Genomic DNA, 20,381 nt, shown 5'->3' on the forward strand with positions numbered 1-20,381 from the left:
TTCCTCTTCATTGCCAAAACTGTTCCTCCTCCTTTAAATACAATTTCTTGTCTACTCAGAAAAAATGGATTGAAGTTTTACTTATTCATTGCTGGCTTTTTTATATCATCTCACCAGCACATGACAGAATTGGTAGCACATTAGTTATTTAGCAAGTAAGCAGAGAGTATCATTATTTGTCTGTATGCTTGGAAATGCTGAAAGGTTAGTTGCTTTACTCAAAAGTGAAAATCAAATTGGCGGTCTGGTAATGATATGTTGTTTATCCATACAAAAATAATTTTTTTTTTTCTTCAATAGATTGCTTGGCTTCTACAAAGGAATATATCCTCCCATCTTGGCTGAGACACCCAAAAGGGCGGTGAAGGTAAAAACCCCATAGTTCCTCTTTTAAAAATATGAGTAGGGACAGTGGCAGCTGTAAAACATTTTATTTCTCCCCAGCTGATTGACATTAGAATCTTAAACTTATTTGTCATATTAATCCTCTGATGTCTATTAGGAGGAAACTTTCCTGTTGATAACACAATAAAAACTGCTTGATTAAGAAATGTAGGATAAGGCTCTTAAATGCTAGGCTATTTTTGACCTGTATATATAATGTTATTGAAAAACAAATTACAATTAGTTTATATAATCAAAATTATATAAATATTATATTTTAGCCTCATAATTACCTCTGGTTTAGACATTTTGTTTTACTTGCAAAACAACTAATCATAGCTTAATAAATTAACACAAGAAGCCATTAAAGAAGACACTCCTAATAAGTACTTACTCAGTAACTTGAAGCAGTATATCTGTAGGTTTGAAGTGCTGCCCAGAGTTTCCTTGTACTCCAAAGAGCACTCTCCTCCATACTTTCATTTTTTTACAGATTGAACATGGTAATGGGTGCAACTCTTCATCATGCAAAGAACATTTTACTCCAGCTCTCTTACAGTTGAAATAGATGCTAGCCTTTCAAAGTGTACCTGTTGTGCAGTGTTGATCTAATTTTCTTTTATTATCCTTTATGCTGATTTGTGGAGCATTATTTTAGTAACATTCCTCAGCAAAATACATCAATACATCAATTTTTTTCAGTTAAGTCATGCAACCTTTTTAATTAAAACCCAGTAATTAAGCACCTCATCTTAAAGTTCTAAATCTATCAAAGCATCCATTGTGTTACAAGCAGATGTTTCTTTGTCTTTTACTTCAGAACTTTGAAGTTTCCTGTAGTTGCACCAAATGTGTCTAAAAGCAGTTATTATACAGAATGTCTTGACTTTCCTTTTTTTCTTTTTTTGTTTCTTTCTAAAAAGGCTGCATATGATTCTGGTCCTTAGTCTGCAATTAATCACTCACATTCCAATTCCTTTACAGAGGAATAATATTTGTATAAAGTGACAGGATGTGACCTTGTAACAGAATCCTAAAGGAGTTCTGGTAATGTCATCTTCTTGTTTGCATTGGCATTTTAGATGCAAATGACATATGTCACCTATCTCAAAATTATTTAATACAACTAAGAAAACTAAAGTTCAATTTAATAGCAAAGTGGCAGTGAAGAATAGATAGATGATATTTAGAAGATCTGTAGTAACCCGTTTTCTTCAGACTGTGATGTTTCCTCTGCCTCTCCGTTTCATTTCATTTGAAACAGGTCAAAGTCAATCTGATCATGCTTTTTAGATTCCGGCATATATTTAGTTAAAATACAAACCCAGGTTTGATTTCTTTCCTACCATCCTGAGTCATTCGAAAATCTTGAGTCACTTTCTCTTACTCAAATTTATTAAATTGGCTTAAACCCCATGATATTCAATACAATTATAGAATCATAGATTTAAGTTGGGAGGGATCTCTGGAGGTCATCTGGTGAGCCTTCTGCTCGAAGCAGGGCTGACTTCATGGTTAGATCTGGTTGCTCGGACACCTTGTCTAGTCCGGTTCTGAAAATCTTGAAGTATGGAGACTGCAGCCCCTCTGTGCTCCTGCTCCAGTGCTTATTTGCTTTCACTGTGAAGAATTTTGCCTTATATCCAATCCAAATTCCCTTGTTGCAACTTTTGCCTATTGGCTCTTGTGCTTCTGTGCTCTGAGAAAGTCTGACTTTGTGTTCTGTATAACCTTTACATGGTGGAAGACAGGAATTATATCCCCTTAGCCTTCTCGTCTCCAGGCTAAGCAGACTCAGTTCTCTTAGCCTCTTGTTGTACATCATGAGCTCACAGATCCTTAAATGTCTTACTGGTGCTTCCTTAGTGGGACGCTTTCTACCTCATTCTTGGGCATTTATGTGAGGGCTCAGTAGTGTTTCTGCAACCATGAGAATCAGGTTTAAATGCTAAATGTTTTTTAATTAAATCATGGAATTCTTTAACTCTTTACCCTATTCCTTTAAATTTTATGCTGTTCCTAGGACACCAGGAGAACTTTAAGTTACCTTGAGACATCAGCTATATTCTACATTAGAAGAATTCAGTGATGGAATAGGGCAGGACAGTAATGTCCTTGTAAGAACCTGAACACTGAAGCAATTCAATAGGAGATGTTATATGCCAACACAATTTCTGACATCAAAAGTGAAATTTGTACCCATGCTTTGACCTGAAGAGAATCCAGCTTGTCTCAAATTTCCACTAACCTTATTTGGATATGACCCCAATGGAAAAGTTACTGCTTCCTTTGGCTCACTCTCCACCTTTTATTCTTCTAATAGTTTTCCTCATTTTAACAGGCCCCAAGGTGTCCCTTGTCCACTGCCAAAGTGAGTAGTGAGATTTAGAGGAAGACTATGCCCATGCCTATGGTTTTGAGACTTGAGAAAGCACAAAAGGCAGAGAGGCAATTTCTAGGTTCCAGCAGCCTTGGTTTGTGTTTGTAATGAACTTTTTTGAAAAGTTCTAGTTATAGTGTCTTTTATATCTCATAAAAGTGTATAGGGAATGGACAAGGGAGATTTTGTACTAAGAAGAAATGTACTTGTGCTACTGAAATTTTGTATTTATCTGTTGTGGATATTTGCAAATAAAAATAAAGCTGCTAAAATGAAGTTATTTAGCCCCAGTTATTCAGCTAAGTGTTGAAGATACAGCTTCACTTTTAGTCAACTACATTCTCATGTCTGTCTTGCTATTTCTTTTTTTTCTCTCTCTTTATTTCCCTTCTAAAAAGAAAGCTGGTATTTCTGGAAGATGAAAAGTCAAAGTTTATAACTTTATGTTAGATTGGAGGAAAGAAGTGATGATGCCAATACAATGGTTAACAGATGAACTTTTGGGGCAAATTTATATTGTTCATGTGTTCCCAGACATCTTGTTTCAAGCATATATTTTTACCTTAGAGTTATTGAGACATCTGGTAAGTACTTTGGCTATTTTCTGTGTAACTTGAATTAAAGTGTATCTTTGCCAGATGGATAATATTGGTTATTATATACACAAAAGCATGTTTTAAATACATTTATTCTGAGATTTCTTTTTGCACAAAGCTATTAACTTAATACAACTGTAGAGAAAAAGACAAATTATGCTGTGTTTTTAAAAACATTTTGGGTGGATGTACATGATATAAATCCATATGATATAGCTAGATACTTTTTGGCAAAATTGTATGTATACTGGCCACGCTAGTACACCCAGCAACATTTATATTGAGTTTTATTGCTATTGATTTGTTTTCTTTAAAAATGATCTAAAGCATAGTTACTATTAAGTAGTTATTTTATTTATGACTCTAGGAAGCTATTGATTTTTAAGGTAACATTTTTAAGACCAAAAAATTGCTAGGTAATGTATTTCTGCCTTTATTACAACCATTTTACAGATCTGTAACACTATGGAAAACATTAAGGAATACCAGAAATTCCATTAAAGGTTAGGAGGGTAACAATGAGTAGAAAGATGCTGGAGAGAGAATAAAGCAAACTTTATCACAATAAGAAGTTAATTTAGTTCAGTGAAGTAACTCACCCAACCACAATTGACACTTTCTCAGAGACTTCCTTTTACCTATAAAATATCTTCAGCTATCCAAAAAGATAGGCCTACAGTCTAAGTAACACTTCTATCTTTCCTGACTATTGGCAAGTCCAGTACAACAATTTTAAACATATTTGCAGGATGTTTGCAAGATTAGCATTCAATCTGTACACTATTTGGAGGACAGTTAAAATCTGGGCCGTGATTCTAGGACCTTTCTGCAAAATGAGATAATAATCCCTACTGAGGATTAAAAAAAGTATCTACCCACTGGCCAGAGTATCAGTCTTTCAGTTTTCAGAATTTAACACCCTAATTTTGCGTTACGTATACATATTCCCTCCTGCTTTAAATGTGGTGGCATTATTAACACATTAACACCCAGTTCTCTGATGGTTTTGGTGTGATTCCAGTGACTTTTCATTTGAAGCAGGTCTTGATTGAAAAATGTTATTGACTTTGCCATAGGACAGGGTTCTAAAGACGTTAAAATGACAATGTGGTGCTTATTACTCATGTTCCTGTACACGTGGTTTGTGGAAAAGCTGGTTTGTTCTGATAGGTCTGTGGTAACCAAGCCCTGAGGGACTGAGCTTGTCTTCTTTGGCTGAGACCCAGCACAGGTCACCCAGTCTTTCTGTTTTGTCTGAAAAACTCTATTCCCTTATGTTTCTTAACAATCCCCACATCTCCATTGACCTCATTTCCCATTGCCTTCCTCTCGTGGTGAAACAGTTTGATTGTCACATGCATGGGCAAGTGCTATGCAGAAGGATCACAGCCTCATGTGTGGGATAGAAATGCCCAGACTTTCAGAGGATCCCACCTTCATTTGAATCAGCTTGCTCTAAACTAATTAAGTGTTACAGGTCAACTTTGGAAAGTAGCCAGGAAAGTCAGAGGTTCTAGTTATTTACTTTTGCTATACAGGGACGTGACAGCTCTTGCTCTAGTAGACAACCACGTGTGTTGATGCAGTCTTGGTGAAGCTGTGAACGGGTTTTTGTTGTTCAGTCCCATAATACTAGACATGCTGTGTAAAAGCCACTTTCTTTTTGGATGCAAAGTCGTGAATACTTAGTGGACAGATTACAGGACTCACAAACAGTGAGCTGTAGTTACAGGCCTTGTATTGTTCCATGTGTGAAAATTATATGGAGTAACACCTCCAATATCTTTGGTTTTCCCTGGAATTCAGATATCTACTCTTTCTAACCCACAAGATTTTCTGCTGTCCTCATTCCTCATGCTAGAAGATCATTTTCACTGCCCTCAGAACTGTCTTATGTGGTATCAGCCTGAAGTGCTTTTTCAGTGGCTTCAGCAACATATTTGCAGAATATGAATTTGAAACAGTATGGGGTTTGGGGAGATTTGCTGTACACGGAAACACTGGACTAAAAAGGATCTCTTAGGTCAGCAAGTCTAGTCCCCTGCTGTTCTATAATCTCCCTCATAAACTTATCAAACTCTCCCTTACAAGTTATTAAGATTTTTCCCCCATTATTCTTGTTGGAAGGCTATTCCGGACCCTGTTCCTTTGATTGTAAGAAAGCTTCATCAGATCTCAAGCCACATTCTATTTATGAGTAGTTTTTACTTTTATACCCAATTACTTTATGTTACATATCTTTCCTTTCCTTGTTTTTCATTCTCTTGCAGCCTCTCTTTTGCTAGACTAAACAAGGCAAGCATTTACTCTCCTTCAGTCTTCATTCTTAAAGAAATCTTTTTAAGCTCTCCTTACGGTCCTGGTAACCCTGTTTTGAACATGCTGTAGTCTGAGTTCACCTTTTTTCAACAAAGGTGGCTGGGATTGTGTGCTGTATTTCAGAGGGCATCTTACCAATGATTTGGTAAAATGTCACAAATACCCTTTCTTTAGAGTATACCTTGACTGATGCATCTTAGGCTTTGTGTCCACAGACAAGGAAATAGGCAGTGAAATTCTCTCTGCCTGTGTCAATGGGAAGCTTCTTACTGACTTCAGGTCAGGGTTATTCTCAACACTCTTCTTAGAAGAACAAATCCATTCATTTATTCTGCTTTGATTTTTAGATTTCACAAAAGGTATTCTGAAAATTAATGGATTTGGATGGCAAGAAGTGTTAGGTTGCAAAGCAAGCCATTTACGAATGGTTGCCTTTCTCCATGTTGGTGCACATGAAACTGAGCTTCTCATTTCTTTCTTGAAGTTCAACCACCCAAGAGTACAGCTTTCAAAACTTACCCTCTAAGGAATTGCAGATGCTCAGAATTTCTGAGCACCACTGACTGAAAGCAGACAATTGGGTGAAAGATTTATTTGTAAAGAGCAAAAACTAAAAGAAATGTGTCTGTTGACAGTAAAATATTAGAAAAATCTACAGACTTTCCATCTTCAAAATCTGCAATTACATCTCTGATGAGAAGTGGACTCGTATCTGTGAAATGTGAAAGTGATTGCAGTATATTATATTAAAGATGTGAGGGTGATTTCTTGGGAGAAATGATAGTATCTGCTACTACATTTATACCAGAATGTGAAAGTTCAATGCTAGAGGAAAAGTTTATAAATTAAAAACACGAACTATGTGTTGCAAGCAAACTCTTACATAAAACATTACTTTAATTGCACTTATGCTGCTATTATGCATGATACACTAATAAAATCAGTTCTGCAGCCTAGTTGTCTACTATTGCACATCTAACACCGCTACAGAGAGTATGAAACAAAAGTGACTTATGTTTATTTTGCAGAACTGCACACAGATACTTACTATATGAGGTAGTGAAGCTCCATTGTAGTTTGGTTTTACTCATTTGCATAAGTAACTCATAATTTTTTTCAACGCAATTTCAGTCTAACTTTTATTTACAGTTTTTCACCTTTGAACAGTACAAGAAGCTACTAGGATATGCATCGTTACCACCAGGACTGGTATGTATGGATACAGAACTTCATGTTCTAATTTAATATGTGTATTCTGAGCGTTCCCATCCATTTCCTCCCATAGAAGGAGCCCAAAATTAAAGGGGCCAGTTCAACCAACAGTTTTTCAGAACAGACTTGTCCCTTGAAATCATTGATAACAGAATTTATCAAAATGATAGCTACATTTTTATATCAAATGTCTTCAAAATAATTCCCTACAATGTCATAACATTTGTTAACATAGATAGCGACAGTCACCATGGAAGAGTCTGTATGCAGCTTGTCATTCTTCATTCTTGCAAAGTAACAAAAAAAAGTCTAACATTATCAATATTTATTTATTCATGTGATAGTGACTAGTTTGATACCTCAACCTCAAAGTGCTATTCTGCAAGGCACAGTGCAACTATTACAAAAATGCAGACCTCAGTCTTATTCTAAAGATTATAGCAGAAACATAAACTGTTGACAAGAAACTGCTACCTCCTTTGAAATCAATGGCAAAACTCTCTTATACATCAGTGGAGTTAGGATTTCATGTCAAGAACATAACTGTTTTAAAAACAAAATACAGGACGTACATATACTCAAAAATGTTTTCATGCTAAGATGTAGCTTGCATGTGTTGTCTGCATTCTCATATATAGAGCTTAATTCTGCTATTGTACCATTTGGAATAAAATACTTTTTATAAGAATTAGTGCCTTCTGTGGTGTAAGAATGTAAATAATAGTAAATATCTGTTTTTCACGATAATGGTATCACAACTGTAGGAAACAATTGATATTTTTATGGTTACACTATAAAGGTTTTGGTTATTTCAGGTCTCTATCAAACGGTATTGCTTCCATTTACATCTGCCATCCATTGCAGTGAGTGAATGGTCATGGAATCATATTAACTAGTTTAAAGCAAGTTTCCTCTTCCCCTTAATTATTCCACTGACCCTATAGTTGTTTACAGTATCTCCTTTTTTTTCTTTTGTTTTTCAGCAGGCTCTTCTCATCCTCAGATGTAAATAGAGAGGCTGATATTTGTTCTCTAGCAAGTGGAAAGAACAGAGTTTAAGGTTCCATGGTATCCCAGCACTTTTTTGGCAAGAAAATATGCCGGAAACTTGTAAACACGCGATAGCTGACCAAAAGCTGCTCTGATTCATATAGCAGATGCAGCAACTATCAGACATCCTTGACATTTTTGGTGCAGTACTGTTACCATAGAGGCATTTCTACCCCTAAGATAGCCATGGTAGTGAGGGAAAAAGAAGACTGAGAGGGATTCTGGTCTAAACTAGGCAGAATGCTTCCAGGTGCCTCAACAGACCTCATATCAAGACAATATTTATTGTTAAAAGAGAGATGCATACATTAGCACCAGCTTCCTGCTGGCTTCAGTCTTATGGTTGATGATGAAGGGGACAGGTAACGTTCCCACCTCATGTTGGAAAAATAGATTTGTTGGTAACACAGTCTTCTGCAAAGGCTGGAGCTTGCCACTACCCTTCTAACTTACCATTCTTCTCCTTCTTGAGCTCTCAAGAGTCCCTGCTCAAATCCCTCTGTTTTAAATATGTTTCTTCTCACTATTGTTTTTTCCTTACCATTGGTTTCCTTGAATTTCAGCAAATGTACTCAGTATATTGTATGTTGGTCCTGGGACTCTTTTCAGCCCCTAGAAAGTTTGGAGATGTTAAATGGAGGCAATAAATGTGTAAAGTGATCACTAAAATTAACCCCTCTGCATTTTCTCAATTGACCTAAATATTTCACTATTATTTTTCTGTTACAAACAAATTAAGGTATTTTTAAATGCTGTGTCATGATGGAAAGCAAAGCAGTGAATATCTCCATATCTATGGCTGTAATGTACCATCAGCTTCTAAGTAAATCGAGTTAATTCATCTTTGCAATGAATACTTGTTTTTTCCAGTGCTGCATAACTGCATTATATTTGTGTTTTTGTTCATACTCCACCCAAAGATAACATGAGGGCATTGTTTTTCCATGTTTTCGTAATAAATTGGTACTACAAATTTTCTTCCAGCTGAAAAGAGAATTCATTGACAGTGCTATGACATTTTATTTTGTATTTTTTGGAATGTGGTTTATGGCTATTGTCATATTGTCTTCATGAACTGTCAGCATCTAATCAAGGGCTAAAGTTGTTTAGTAATAGAATACTGCTGTATTACTGTAATCTCACAGTTTGCATTGTATCATTCAGTTTCATAATCGGATGTATGGGAAATTTTACCTCTTAATTTTTAACTTCAATTTTAACTTTCCTAGGCATTTGCAGTTGCTGGCTTGGGATCTGGATTGACAGAAGCAGTTGTGGTTAACCCTTTTGAAGTAGTAAAGGTTACCTTACAGACAAATCGGAATGCCTTCACAGAGGTATGAGAATTGCTCCATTCTTCTTTTCCTGCTTTATTAGGCATAACGCACTTCAAAGTTCATATTCAGAACAGAATGTCTATAATATATTGGGTTGATGCAAATGATTTTCCCATAAGCTTAATAGAAATGGAAAAAGAGAGAAGAGACTCAACAAACGGTGCCTCAGATATGCAGAGATGCGTACAGTATTGTCAGTGATGTCAGCATCTCCATTGCAAATATTCTGTGCCTGAAGTGCACCTTCATCCCTCCAGAGCAGCCAGAAGCCCAGCACCGTGAGGAATTGTAATCCAGAAGTACGAACCTGAGCCCCTTGTACACAGTGCGTTTACCCCAGCAGGCTCGAGGCTTCAAGTGAGCACCGAAGGTTAGCGTAAAACACCGTGGCCCCATGCCCTAGCCAGGGTCCAGCTGGTGTATTTTATGTTAAAAATGTAGCTGGTAGATTTCAGAGTCTTGGATGAAATTATTTATAAGTCTTCACATTTATAAGCACAAACCGGGATAGTTAGATAATAAAGCGTGCCGATAATTTAAATTACTGTTTCACTTCAGAGTTTTATTATTCAAATAGTGTTTCATTCAAAGAACTCGGTGTGCAAAACTGCCTTTGTCCATGGTTCTACTGCTGAAAGGGGGAAAAGGTTAGACTGGAAAAGAGTGATTCATCAAAATCAAGTGTTCCCAGGAATGCACCAGCTTAAATTAATTTTAATGTAGAAAATGATCCAGGCTAAAGTGAAAGCAGGCAGTCACACAGTTCCTTCTTTCTTTCCTCAGTGAATAAGACTAACAATTGTCAAATCAGCTCTTTCAAAATTTTTTGAGAAATCAGCTGTACCATGGTAGAAGTGCCAAATCACATAAGCATGGCATGAAAAGGTTGGCTGAATCCCTGGTGAGGCATGCTTTTTGCATATTCTACTATTAAGTTTTGACTGAGTTAATACTTGCATGCCTTGTAGCACTCATCTGCACAAATTGAACCCTTTGGGGGGATGCACAGTAAAGAGATTTATCACCTGGCCATTTACATAAGCTGTTTGGGCCAAACTCCTCAGGTACACTCTGGCAAAATATTGCCACCAATTTCCAAATGTCATAGACTAGCTGGTACCTACTCCGTAACTCATCCAGAGAAGTATTCTCTTCCAGAATAAATTTTAAACCATTTGGTAAATTTGTGTTCGATTCTCAATGCATGCAAAAGAGATGTTTGGTTGCTTCAAGTCTCCAGCCTAGACATTTTTTAACCAAGGGCAGCAAAGCCACTGAAACAGAAAGCTAATACAGTACAGGTGTAAAAAGGTTAAGATCCTGGAAGGAGAGAGACTGAAAGTGGGAGAAGGCAATGTGTGAGAGGATGTCTCTCTCAGGAAGGTGATATGAAAAAATTATAGATCTTTCTGCCTCACAGTTGTGAACATACAATTAACCTATCTTAACAGAACCTCTGGGTTTGAGTGTAAATACACCAGTATTATATTTTGAGCAAACTGGTTCCTGTAAAGTTGCAAGAGACCAATATATCCCTTTGCCTCACACATTTTAATTTTTTTCCCTATTGCAATCTTTATAACAAAGTCTGGGGTGTTTTAGTTAGTAAATTTCACGCAATTGCTTACTTTAGTTACAGCATCCCTTCCTTGGTGACCTTCGGAATACTCCAATAATCAGTGTAGCTGTTCAAAAGCATTCTGAGTTGTTTTGGTTTAGGTGAATACTCTTTAATTTCAATGCAAATTTTCACAAAATCCAAATAATACTATATTATCATAAAAATAAAATTGTAAAAGAATGCTATTGGGACTCCACTAAGAACCTAGTTTACACCTAAAATATAAATAAAAGTGTCTATTTGCCCTAATGAAAAAATCCAAGGGACTGAAGTTCTTAAATCACAAAGATGGTTAAATCACAGGTGTTAGAATTTTACATTTTGCTGTACATCAGGAAAACTCCAGTGACTTCATTACCATGATCTCAAGTTCTCATTAAGAATATGTTAAAGAAGAGTCCACACTAAAGCACATAAACTCAAGCCTGTTGGAAGAAGCATGTGCATGTTTTATTATACAGCATAAGGCAATGGTACACTCATTTCATTACCATGCACTGTTTTTCTAAAAGGTTTAAGTAAAGTATGTACCTATCCCATTGTGTAGCTTTCATACTGTACAATGAAATTTAATGCAGTTCACATATTTCTTTGACTATTGTATTGAAATAATAAATATATCTTATTTAAAAGGAACAAGGAAGAGCATGAACACATACGCCCACACCCAGACTCCTGCACACCCCCAAAGCAAATATTCACACACAACGGTGACAGCTGAATTATTCTGTGGTACCAGATCATCTTTCGAGGGCTGATAGGTTTAAAGAGGAAGGCCACTATAAATCACGTATTGGCACTTTTGTAATGTGAATTGCTACAGGTGGAAATAATGGTGACTTTTTGTTAAGGTAGACTGCTAGAAGGCCTAACACCTTGTTTGGTTTTCTTTTTCTTTTTCCTTTTCTTTTTCCTTTTCTTTTTCTTTTTCTTTTTCCTTTTTCCTTTTCTTTCTCTTTCTCTTTCTCTTTTTCTTTCTCTTTTTCTTTTTCTTTTCCTTTCTCTTTTTCTTTTTTTCTTTTCCCTGTAGCCATGGATAACTCACTGGCTATAGAAGCTGGTGTGGTAATAAAAATTTTCTCACCTGACTTAAGAGTTGTGATTAATTAAACAAATACAAGTTTCTGCTTTATGATGAGAAGAATCTGACTCCAGATTCCACTGACTAGGTCTCTATTAAGTATAAGTCAACAGTTGTGTGAAGTGAATTAACTCCAGATGTTTATACAATAAATTCCTCCATTTGAATTAGTCATCCTAAGGTCCTTCCATCATCAGTGATGAAACACAGACCTTCTATGGCTTGATCAGCTGACATTTTAGATGCCGACTTTGGATGAAGTGAAGTGCTGTCTGAGAGAGCCCTCTTTATTGCTAAAGGACTGAAAAAGGGAGTCTTTTTGAGTAGCTCAGATGTAGACGTAGACATTGCAGGTATCTACATTTGGACTGATGAACCCCATCTCAGGTGTTCAGCAAGTGACAGGCTTCCTTCCTCTCTCAGTCATTAGTAAATCCGTATTCAAGATGAGACCAAGAGATACCTTACTATTGAAAGTTGCTGTATTCACTTTCAATCACTTTATTCAGGATGACTAGTTATTTTTTAAAGATCTAATCCTCATTTTTTGTGCATGAGAAAGGATGTTATTGCTAGTATCTGGACCATATTCGATGTAGAGTATCGACATTTTAGAATAGATTCTGATCTGAATCTCTGGGAGTAGTTAGAAAAGGAAACTATAGTAAAATGTATGCAGAGCATTAACAGGATAATATTAATTACCAAATATGAAAAAACAGAATGAAACTTGATATTAAAGACTAAACTTGTCAGTCACCTAAATAAGCAGTCATATGCTGTGTCAGATATAATAGGCATCATTTGGCTGATGCTGTTGATCTACCACAGTGATGTTTTGAAATGGAAAGCTATTAAACAAATAAGTGTATTGAAATCAGCAGTGTTCACAGTGTTATAGTCAAAATTCTTCTATATTTTCATGTTTGAGCCTCCTAGTGGAAGTCATGTTTTGCCTTTCTAATTAAATATTTGGTTACCCAGAGCTGGCTTTTTCCTTTGGAGAAAGCCAAACTCAAGTCAACAACTTTTTGAAAGGAACTTTTCTATAATTCTGCTAAAAAGAAATCTAAAATGTTCAGAAGGGGAACAGCTGATTCTGAGTATCACAGTGTATTGGAAAAAAAAGATCAAATGTGTATGTAGTCAGGCAGACCCTGTCTGAAGAACTGGTCATTATATAAGTGCATTCTGCAGAAGTTTCTTCCTTTCTGCCTTTCATTAAATGGAATTTGGCTGACTAAAATGATTTTTATGCCTTTTGGGCATTATTTTCAAAATAGGATTTCTAAAGTCAATTTCCTAATTCTGTACCTTGGAATTTAAATGGGTGTTCTGATTTTGAAAATCTAACTACACTTTTTAAGTCAAATAATTCATTAGGAAGGCAAAACAGGATTTCCAGTTGGATGCTTAAGAAGAAAAAAAAGAGAAAAAAAAAACCAAACCACCTTCTTTTCAAGATTTTCAACACTAGGAGAAGAAAGTTTAACATGTGATCTGGTTTTAAAAAGTGCTGCGTACCCAATAACTCCTTCAAAAGCCAGTGTCTTAAAGCAGTGGTTTGCATTCTTAAAAGCATGAAGAGCCTCAGAGGATCCAGAAGGGTTCGCAGACAATATATGTCACCCTTTCAACCCTATTCCTAACACTGAATCTGGAAACTGCTGAACTGATCTTCAACACAAATATTTATAGTCTCCCTTGCTGCTCTAATTTGTGGCTCCCAAGGACTTGCTTCTGTAGCCATGATGGCTGTAAAATTTCCTGTTCCAATTCTGTCCCTTTTATTACTCCCTCACCATGCATATTCCTGTGCCATTGGTTTTACTAGAGAAGCTGTTTTTATTTTCCTATTGTCCAGAATAATTTTTATATACTCTAGTTTTGTAAGGGTTTCATCTGTCATATCTTAACAGCACAGCATCAATGATGAAAAAACTATTGCCAAATTCACACATTCAAAGCCACATCTTGCTCTATAAAATCTTTTTTTTTTTAATTATTACTTTAAGACCTTTTTCTTTGGATTAGGGATCCCTAGTCTTTTACAGTACTCAAGTCATGCTTTCATCATTTTTCTGCAATCAGAAAAATAAGGAATCTTTTTTCCTTTAATCACAGTTGTGATTTTTACATGATCATAGGAAAGGGAAAATAACAAATATGGTGAGCCTTAAGATAAAATGACAAGAATTGGCAACACTGTGTTTGTCAACAGGATTGAAGTGATGCTATGGTTATTGTTTTCTTTTTGTAAAGATGATCTCTTCCTTCTTTTGCTTAACTTGTGTAGCAACCGTCTAGCTTTGTTCAAGCTCGGCAGATTATTAAAACTGATGGTCTGGGCTTCCAAGGACTCAACAAAGGTCTTACTGCAACACTGGGCCGTCACGGAGTTTTTAACATGGTTTACTTTGGATTCTACTTCAACGTGAAAAACATTCTTCCAGTCAATAAAGTAAGTTCTTCATACAGTTCAACAGACAAACAGATAAGAGGTTTGGCAATTTTATTAACACTGTATTTTTCTGTGCAAAGCTGTGGTATTCAGTAATAAACAGTGACTAACCTAGCTCTCTGTTTTGCAGAAATCCATAGCATTTTAATGGAAGCAAACCAAGGATTTGTACTTCTCACTTTTTAAGCAAAGCTGAGTATAAATAAAGTAGTCATGTCTGAATTCTCATTTTTATGAATTTCCCTTTATACCATAGTAGCAATGTAAAAAGGCAGAAATTGGGATACAGGTATGTTATGCTTATGTTAGGTATGTATGCACTTCTTTCTGGTGCACTGGCTTAGAAGAGAAAAATCAGTTTCTAGAATTCCTTTCAGCATTCACAAAGTAAGGGGCTAGGCTTGTGGAGATGGCAGAGCCGCAGTACATAGGGTATTCTGGCCATGTACCAGGCCTATTTACTCAAAAGAGAGTTAGGGTAGTGCTGAAGGACGACAGGGCAGATTTATCCATGTGGGAGGGAGCCAGCCCAAAACAGGACTTAGAGGGTCAAGCACAGGGGCTTTATGTAGTTTGTAAGTTAAAAAAAAAAAAAAAGACTCTTTATAGCTGTAATTTCACTTGAAGCAATTTTATTTGATAGTCTTATATTAAAGGAAACATTTCCCTTTACAACAAAGGGAAATTTTACTAATGAAAATGTGGTAATACTGGCAACTTTCTAAATGACTGTGTGAGCAACAGCTAATGGTTTATTAATGACTCCAGTACGTTACTTACTGAACTGTGTTTTCACTAATGTGATTTTTAGATGATGACAGTTAAACAGTCACAGGTGTAATATGTAGTGATATTCATATAAGAAGCTGCAATTTACATCAAAAGGGATCAGTTTCTATTCCCAGATGAAGTAACACCTCTTTTTTTTCTGCAGTTCTGAGTAGCCTGGTATTTTTGTTGGCAACATTGTGTAAATGGAGAAAAGCTCCACTTCTTATTTGCAGATCATTACAGTAAATTGAATTGTTCAAGAGCAGCTAACCCACAAGTTTCTACAAGTTTCTTTTAGTGTAGTTAAGCATACTTTACAATGTACTTAATCACACATTCTAAAAACTCAAGGCACAAGCATAGATCGATACTAAGATAGGGGTAAACAGGTTTATGTTGATCAAAAGATGAAAAAATTATAATCACTACGCAGAACATTCATAATCACATGCAGGTAAGGACAAAGAGGCTTGTGTGCAACTTGTATGGAAATCCTGAAGTGTTCTTGCATAGCAATTGAAGAATAGTAACAGTATTTGGCATAAGCATGCTTTCCTAGCCTTTCAGATTAAAAAAAAAAATGGAAACAATTATTACATGATTAGAAAGATTTCAAGCTTCATGTTCTAAGAGAAATTAGCACTTTATACAGGTTTTGTATGATACAGAGAATAGTTAACATCTACAACTTAGATTTATATACATCTAGAAAACGGAAGAGAAATTACTTCAATGGTGTGAGCCAGTGACCCAGCTGTCCTGTACATCCTATCAAAAGCAAAAGACAATTTAATCAATGTAGGATTAGATTGTATTAACTGCAAAGAAGTGGAAAGGTTTGCCTTGTGCTCGACCAGTGCAAAGTGGCTTGCACGGTGGCTTGCACAGTGGCTACATCTGCACTAGTAAATTGAGCAGCGTCACTGAAACTCAGTCATCTGTGCTGTTAAATGTTCCCTGGCACAGCTTTGGCCCAGGCCAGCCAACACTGTTCCTGGGTACAGCTTAGGAGCTAGCACAGACAAGGAACCATTCCTAATAGGCAGGTTTCATGCAGCCAGTCTATTTTGAATGGTAATAGCATTTAATAGGGCTAATAAAGTTAATAGGACTCTCTAGGCCAGCTGGCACCAGTGTCATAGACAGTTCTGTACATACAGATACAGCAAATAATTCCAATCAAACTCCCATTAAAATCAATGCAAATCTTACCCTGAATTTAATAGGGTATAGATCAGGCCTCATCTGGCTTGTGCTAGCCAGCGTTATGTCTCAGGTGTCTACATGCATTGAACTTCACTTCAGTGACTGGAAAATGGAAGTATTCAACAATACTTTGTGATCTGTAACTTAAACCTCTTCTGTCAGTGGGCAGGTACTAGAGGCTAAGAGTTATCAAACCTGTACAAGGAATTTGGTAGAGGCTGTTTTGCAGTTAGTCTGAAAAATATTAGACAGTTGTAAATTTTCAAGATTTCTCACATACTTGATTTCATTACAAAACCTGGTTTGTTCACTTTGTATATTTTGCCATAAAAGAAAATCTTAAAGTCAGTCTTGCAATATTGACAAACATATAAAAATTGTGAAATAGGAATACTACACTTTTGAAATAGTTTGGCTCTTGACTATATATCTGCTGTTCACCATCTGTAACGTAAGTGGAAAAATGTATGGAAATGTCCGTATAAGCCTTTTAGCTGTCAACAGTGCTAAACTGTGCATTAAATTTGCATCCCAATTAGGGATGTTTGCAGCTTATTTTGCCAAAAACAATAAACCTTTTATGTTGAGTGGTCAAATGATATAAATGACATGTGTGGGTTGTAAATATTCGTAATGAATAATTTTTCGCATGTTCAGTCTATTCTGCTAAACAGACCATTTACAGCCAACCTCATGCTCTGTTTACTGAAAATGGAACAAGCCAGACTTGTTTCAGTTGCCACTAATGTATCAACCATAGAGCATTGACAGCTATGCATCTGCACTAGCAATCAAATTAGTCTGCAAATTTATATCATCTCAGTTTTATGGCACCTGCTTTTATAGCACATTTCATAGGCATCCAGCAGCTCTCGCTTTTCAATTTTTTATCATAGGTTTGATGGTAAACGTTAGTTTCATTAAAACCTTTGCTCACTACCACCTCCAAGTGGCTGTCATACTTCTTAACAATATGAAATTTCCTCACCGTCTGTTAAAAGCCCCCTTTGAAACGTGGCCAACTGCAAAACTCATTTCAAGTCAGGCACTGCCTGCCCCAGCTGCCACAGATGTGCCTCCTGTTAAAAGGACTGCTGCATCAGTCAGTGGGAGCTAAGCAGGGTGTTGTTTTGTCAGAGAAAGGGCTCTCAACTTCTATAGGCAAAGATGGGAAACTGAAATGGGCTGTTCAGCTTGGCAAATAAATAAGACAGGAGACAACCATTTTATTATAGCTGTTTTCAGACCTATGCCAACATAGAAGTTATATGTAGGAACAGACAGAGAAAAGGGCATGGGGTACAACCGAGTTGAAAAAATAGTAGACCAAGGTGATTTAGGAGAAGATTGGATCAGAGTGGGAAATGGAATAACCTCAGAGCTACCATCCAAGCTCAGGTTTCAGGATGAGCTGAGAACGGAAGGAAAAAAAAGTGGCAGTGCTGTATCCAGTGCAATCTTACAAGCCACCCATTGATGAGTACTCTCCACTGTGAGGTGTCCTGTGGCTGTTGAAATGACAGCCTGTCTTGTTTAAAGACTTCAGCCGAGACCATCATCAACAAAAGATGTTGTATCAAAGGGGGAGAGTCTGTTGCTACCTCACCTGCTCCTGTACTGTAGTATTCCTGTAGGCAAGACAGATACAAAGTTTAAGGAGAGGAATCTTTGATCAAAATAAAAGTGTGAAGAAGAAACACAGAAGAAGAAAAGTTCCTTCTGTTTTCCTACGGAAATGAGGATAATGCTGAAACTGATAACCAGGTTCAACCATAGCTGGCAGAGAGGCAGGCTTAAAATAGCTAGGTTCTTGCAAGACACACAAATAATCATTTGGAAGGAGGGGAGATCCTACAAGCGCATCTTATGAGTGCCCAACTGAGGGAAATTTTCGGTGAGAACTTACGCCTTATTAAACACTGAATTCCATAGGAAAAAGCCCATGTAAGCCATAGTCTGGGCTTGTACCTTTCCAGACATCAGTATCAATCAGTCACAAGGGCTGATAGTTCAGCAAACTTCTTTAGTTCTGGTATTCATGGGGCTGCTCTTTCTTTTCTGTTTCATAAATTACTGTATAACTGAGACTGAAGATGGACAGTGTAAATGAAGGTACTGGATGCAGGGATAAGCAATAAGACATATGTTCCTGGGTGCCCTTTTCTGCATAGCTAGTGTTTAAATGATGCCATGAAAAGTTGACCTGCTTGTAACCCCAACACTTCATGAACAGTCTGATCATTTGCGTAGACTGACTCTATGCAGGAGAGCTGCTTGGAGTTACAGCAGAAGCCTCACCTGAGGTTGGAAGATTGATTCTGTTTTTACCAGTGTGGTTAATGGTTTTCCAGGTGGTCATTCCCCAGGAGCTACAAGAACATGCACCGAATAGTGAACGACAGGAACACTAGGTACCCTCTCTTGGGTAAACCTGGGAGTCATTGATATAGGCAGCTATGGGACTAACAGAGAAGACAGACAAGAAATTTGTGGGGACCTAAAGAAATTGGGCAGGAGTTTCTTTTGCCTCTTTGGTGTTCTGCTTTCAACAGTCTAATAATAATCTACAAAAATGGTGATGAATAAGATGAACAAGTAAAGAGCTATCTCCTACTGACTGTACTGACTGAGTCTCCAGAATTCTGTATATTTTGTATTTGGTGACCACCAAATTTTGTTGTCTCTTGGGATTTTATTTACATCAAAAGTTCTTTGGTTCCCTTTTGTTTTAGGACTAAATGAAGTGAAGTCCTAGCCTTACCCGATGAGTCCAAAAGGAGTAAATAATAGATAATAATGCTACTTACAAATCTGGAGTAAGATTAATAACTTTATCAGGAAACTGTATTGTGAGAAAAACAAATCACTGAGAGGACTGCAGACTGTTTGAAAATGTATACCCTGTACAGCAGACAACCATGTCACTCTGGAGATGAGCCAGGACATTTATCCTAGTGGCTGTCATTCATCTTCTTATGCTGTCAGACATCTGACAGGTGGATTTGAAAAACTTAAATGTCTGCTGCAATGAGATTGCACTCAAGGAGGAATCCGAGATAATACCAGTGTGAAAAAGTACATTTAATTCAAACAAAGTGCAGCTGTGACTATGCATTTTGGAGTGCCTTTCCTGGTCATCAATATGTTTATTGTAGTTATAATTTCAGCATTTCCTATGCCTTTTGACAAAGATCAGACCATCATTGTACTAATCAGACAGTAAGCTTTACTTTACAATAAGGAGTTTACTATGTAAATGCATGAGATGGACAGAAGTTTAGGGTCAATAAAACTATGAAGCTGTTCATTAAGCCGTGGTCAAATCTTGATTAAGTCACAAACAAAAACTCTGAATATTCTTTAAAAGAATCAAAGCATAATGTTATCACAACAGTAATGAGACTCACTTTCATGTTTTCATTTTCATCCTTTCTGGAGCCTTGCAATGAGTCTACATAATTTTCTCCTCCTTACTGCTGATTTCTGCTGGGAGTTTACATGCCTCCAAATCATCTGATCACATCTGTGCCAGCCTCTCCCTCTCTAAGAGCAGAATTTGACAGCCTTTCTTCCCAGCTCTCCTCTAGGACTCAGCATGAAGATCCAGACCCTCTCTCTCCTCTGGGTTCTGGCTCAGTGTCTGTGTTGAAAGCAACTCATTTGAGTTTTTCATCTGTTCCTTGTTGCTTTCCTGAGAGCTATCTCCCACCTTGCCTCTCTCTGTATATACCCTTTCCCCTCTGTCTTGGAAGCTCCCCTTCCTCAGACTCATGTGTTCCTTTCTTCCACTGTCTGTTGCCAAAGGAAGCTCCTTTTAGTGGTTAAAACCAATGATCAGGCTGGCTAAAGCAGTTCCTTACAGCCTGTTTTGCTGCCAAACACTTGGTAATAGTCAATGTAGCCTAGGTCAGGTCTTGTGGCACCTCTTAGCTTGCCATAGGAGGTCCTATGCTATTACACTTG

At 36.9% G+C, this 20,381-nt stretch overlaps 1 protein-coding gene across 7 annotated transcripts in view; it reads left to right on the forward strand.

Annotated features, from left to right (window-relative positions):
* Positions 1-20,381, forward strand: part of SLC25A21 (solute carrier family 25 member 21) — a 276,605-nt gene that overhangs the window by 235,227 nt on the left and 20,997 nt on the right. For 5 of the 7 annotated variants that reach the window (XM_069783947.1, XM_069783946.1, XM_069783951.1 and 2 more), the window contains exons 4-7: positions 301-367; positions 6,829-6,888; positions 9,171-9,278; positions 14,277-14,441. In XM_069783947.1, coding sequence (XP_069640048.1) covers positions 301-367; positions 6,829-6,888; positions 9,171-9,278; positions 14,277-14,441 — 400 coding nt within the window. Of the gene's footprint in view, positions 1-300; positions 368-3,162; positions 3,349-6,828; positions 6,889-9,170; positions 9,279-14,276; positions 14,442-20,381 lie in introns of those variants that run through there. The other 2 variants (XM_069783952.1, XM_069783953.1) reach the window with 2 other exon arrangements.

This window comes from Haliaeetus albicilla, chromosome 5, assembly GCF_947461875.1.
Source record: "Haliaeetus albicilla chromosome 5, bHalAlb1.1, whole genome shotgun sequence".
Classification (NCBI taxonomy): domain Eukaryota; kingdom Metazoa; phylum Chordata; class Aves; order Accipitriformes; family Accipitridae; genus Haliaeetus; species Haliaeetus albicilla.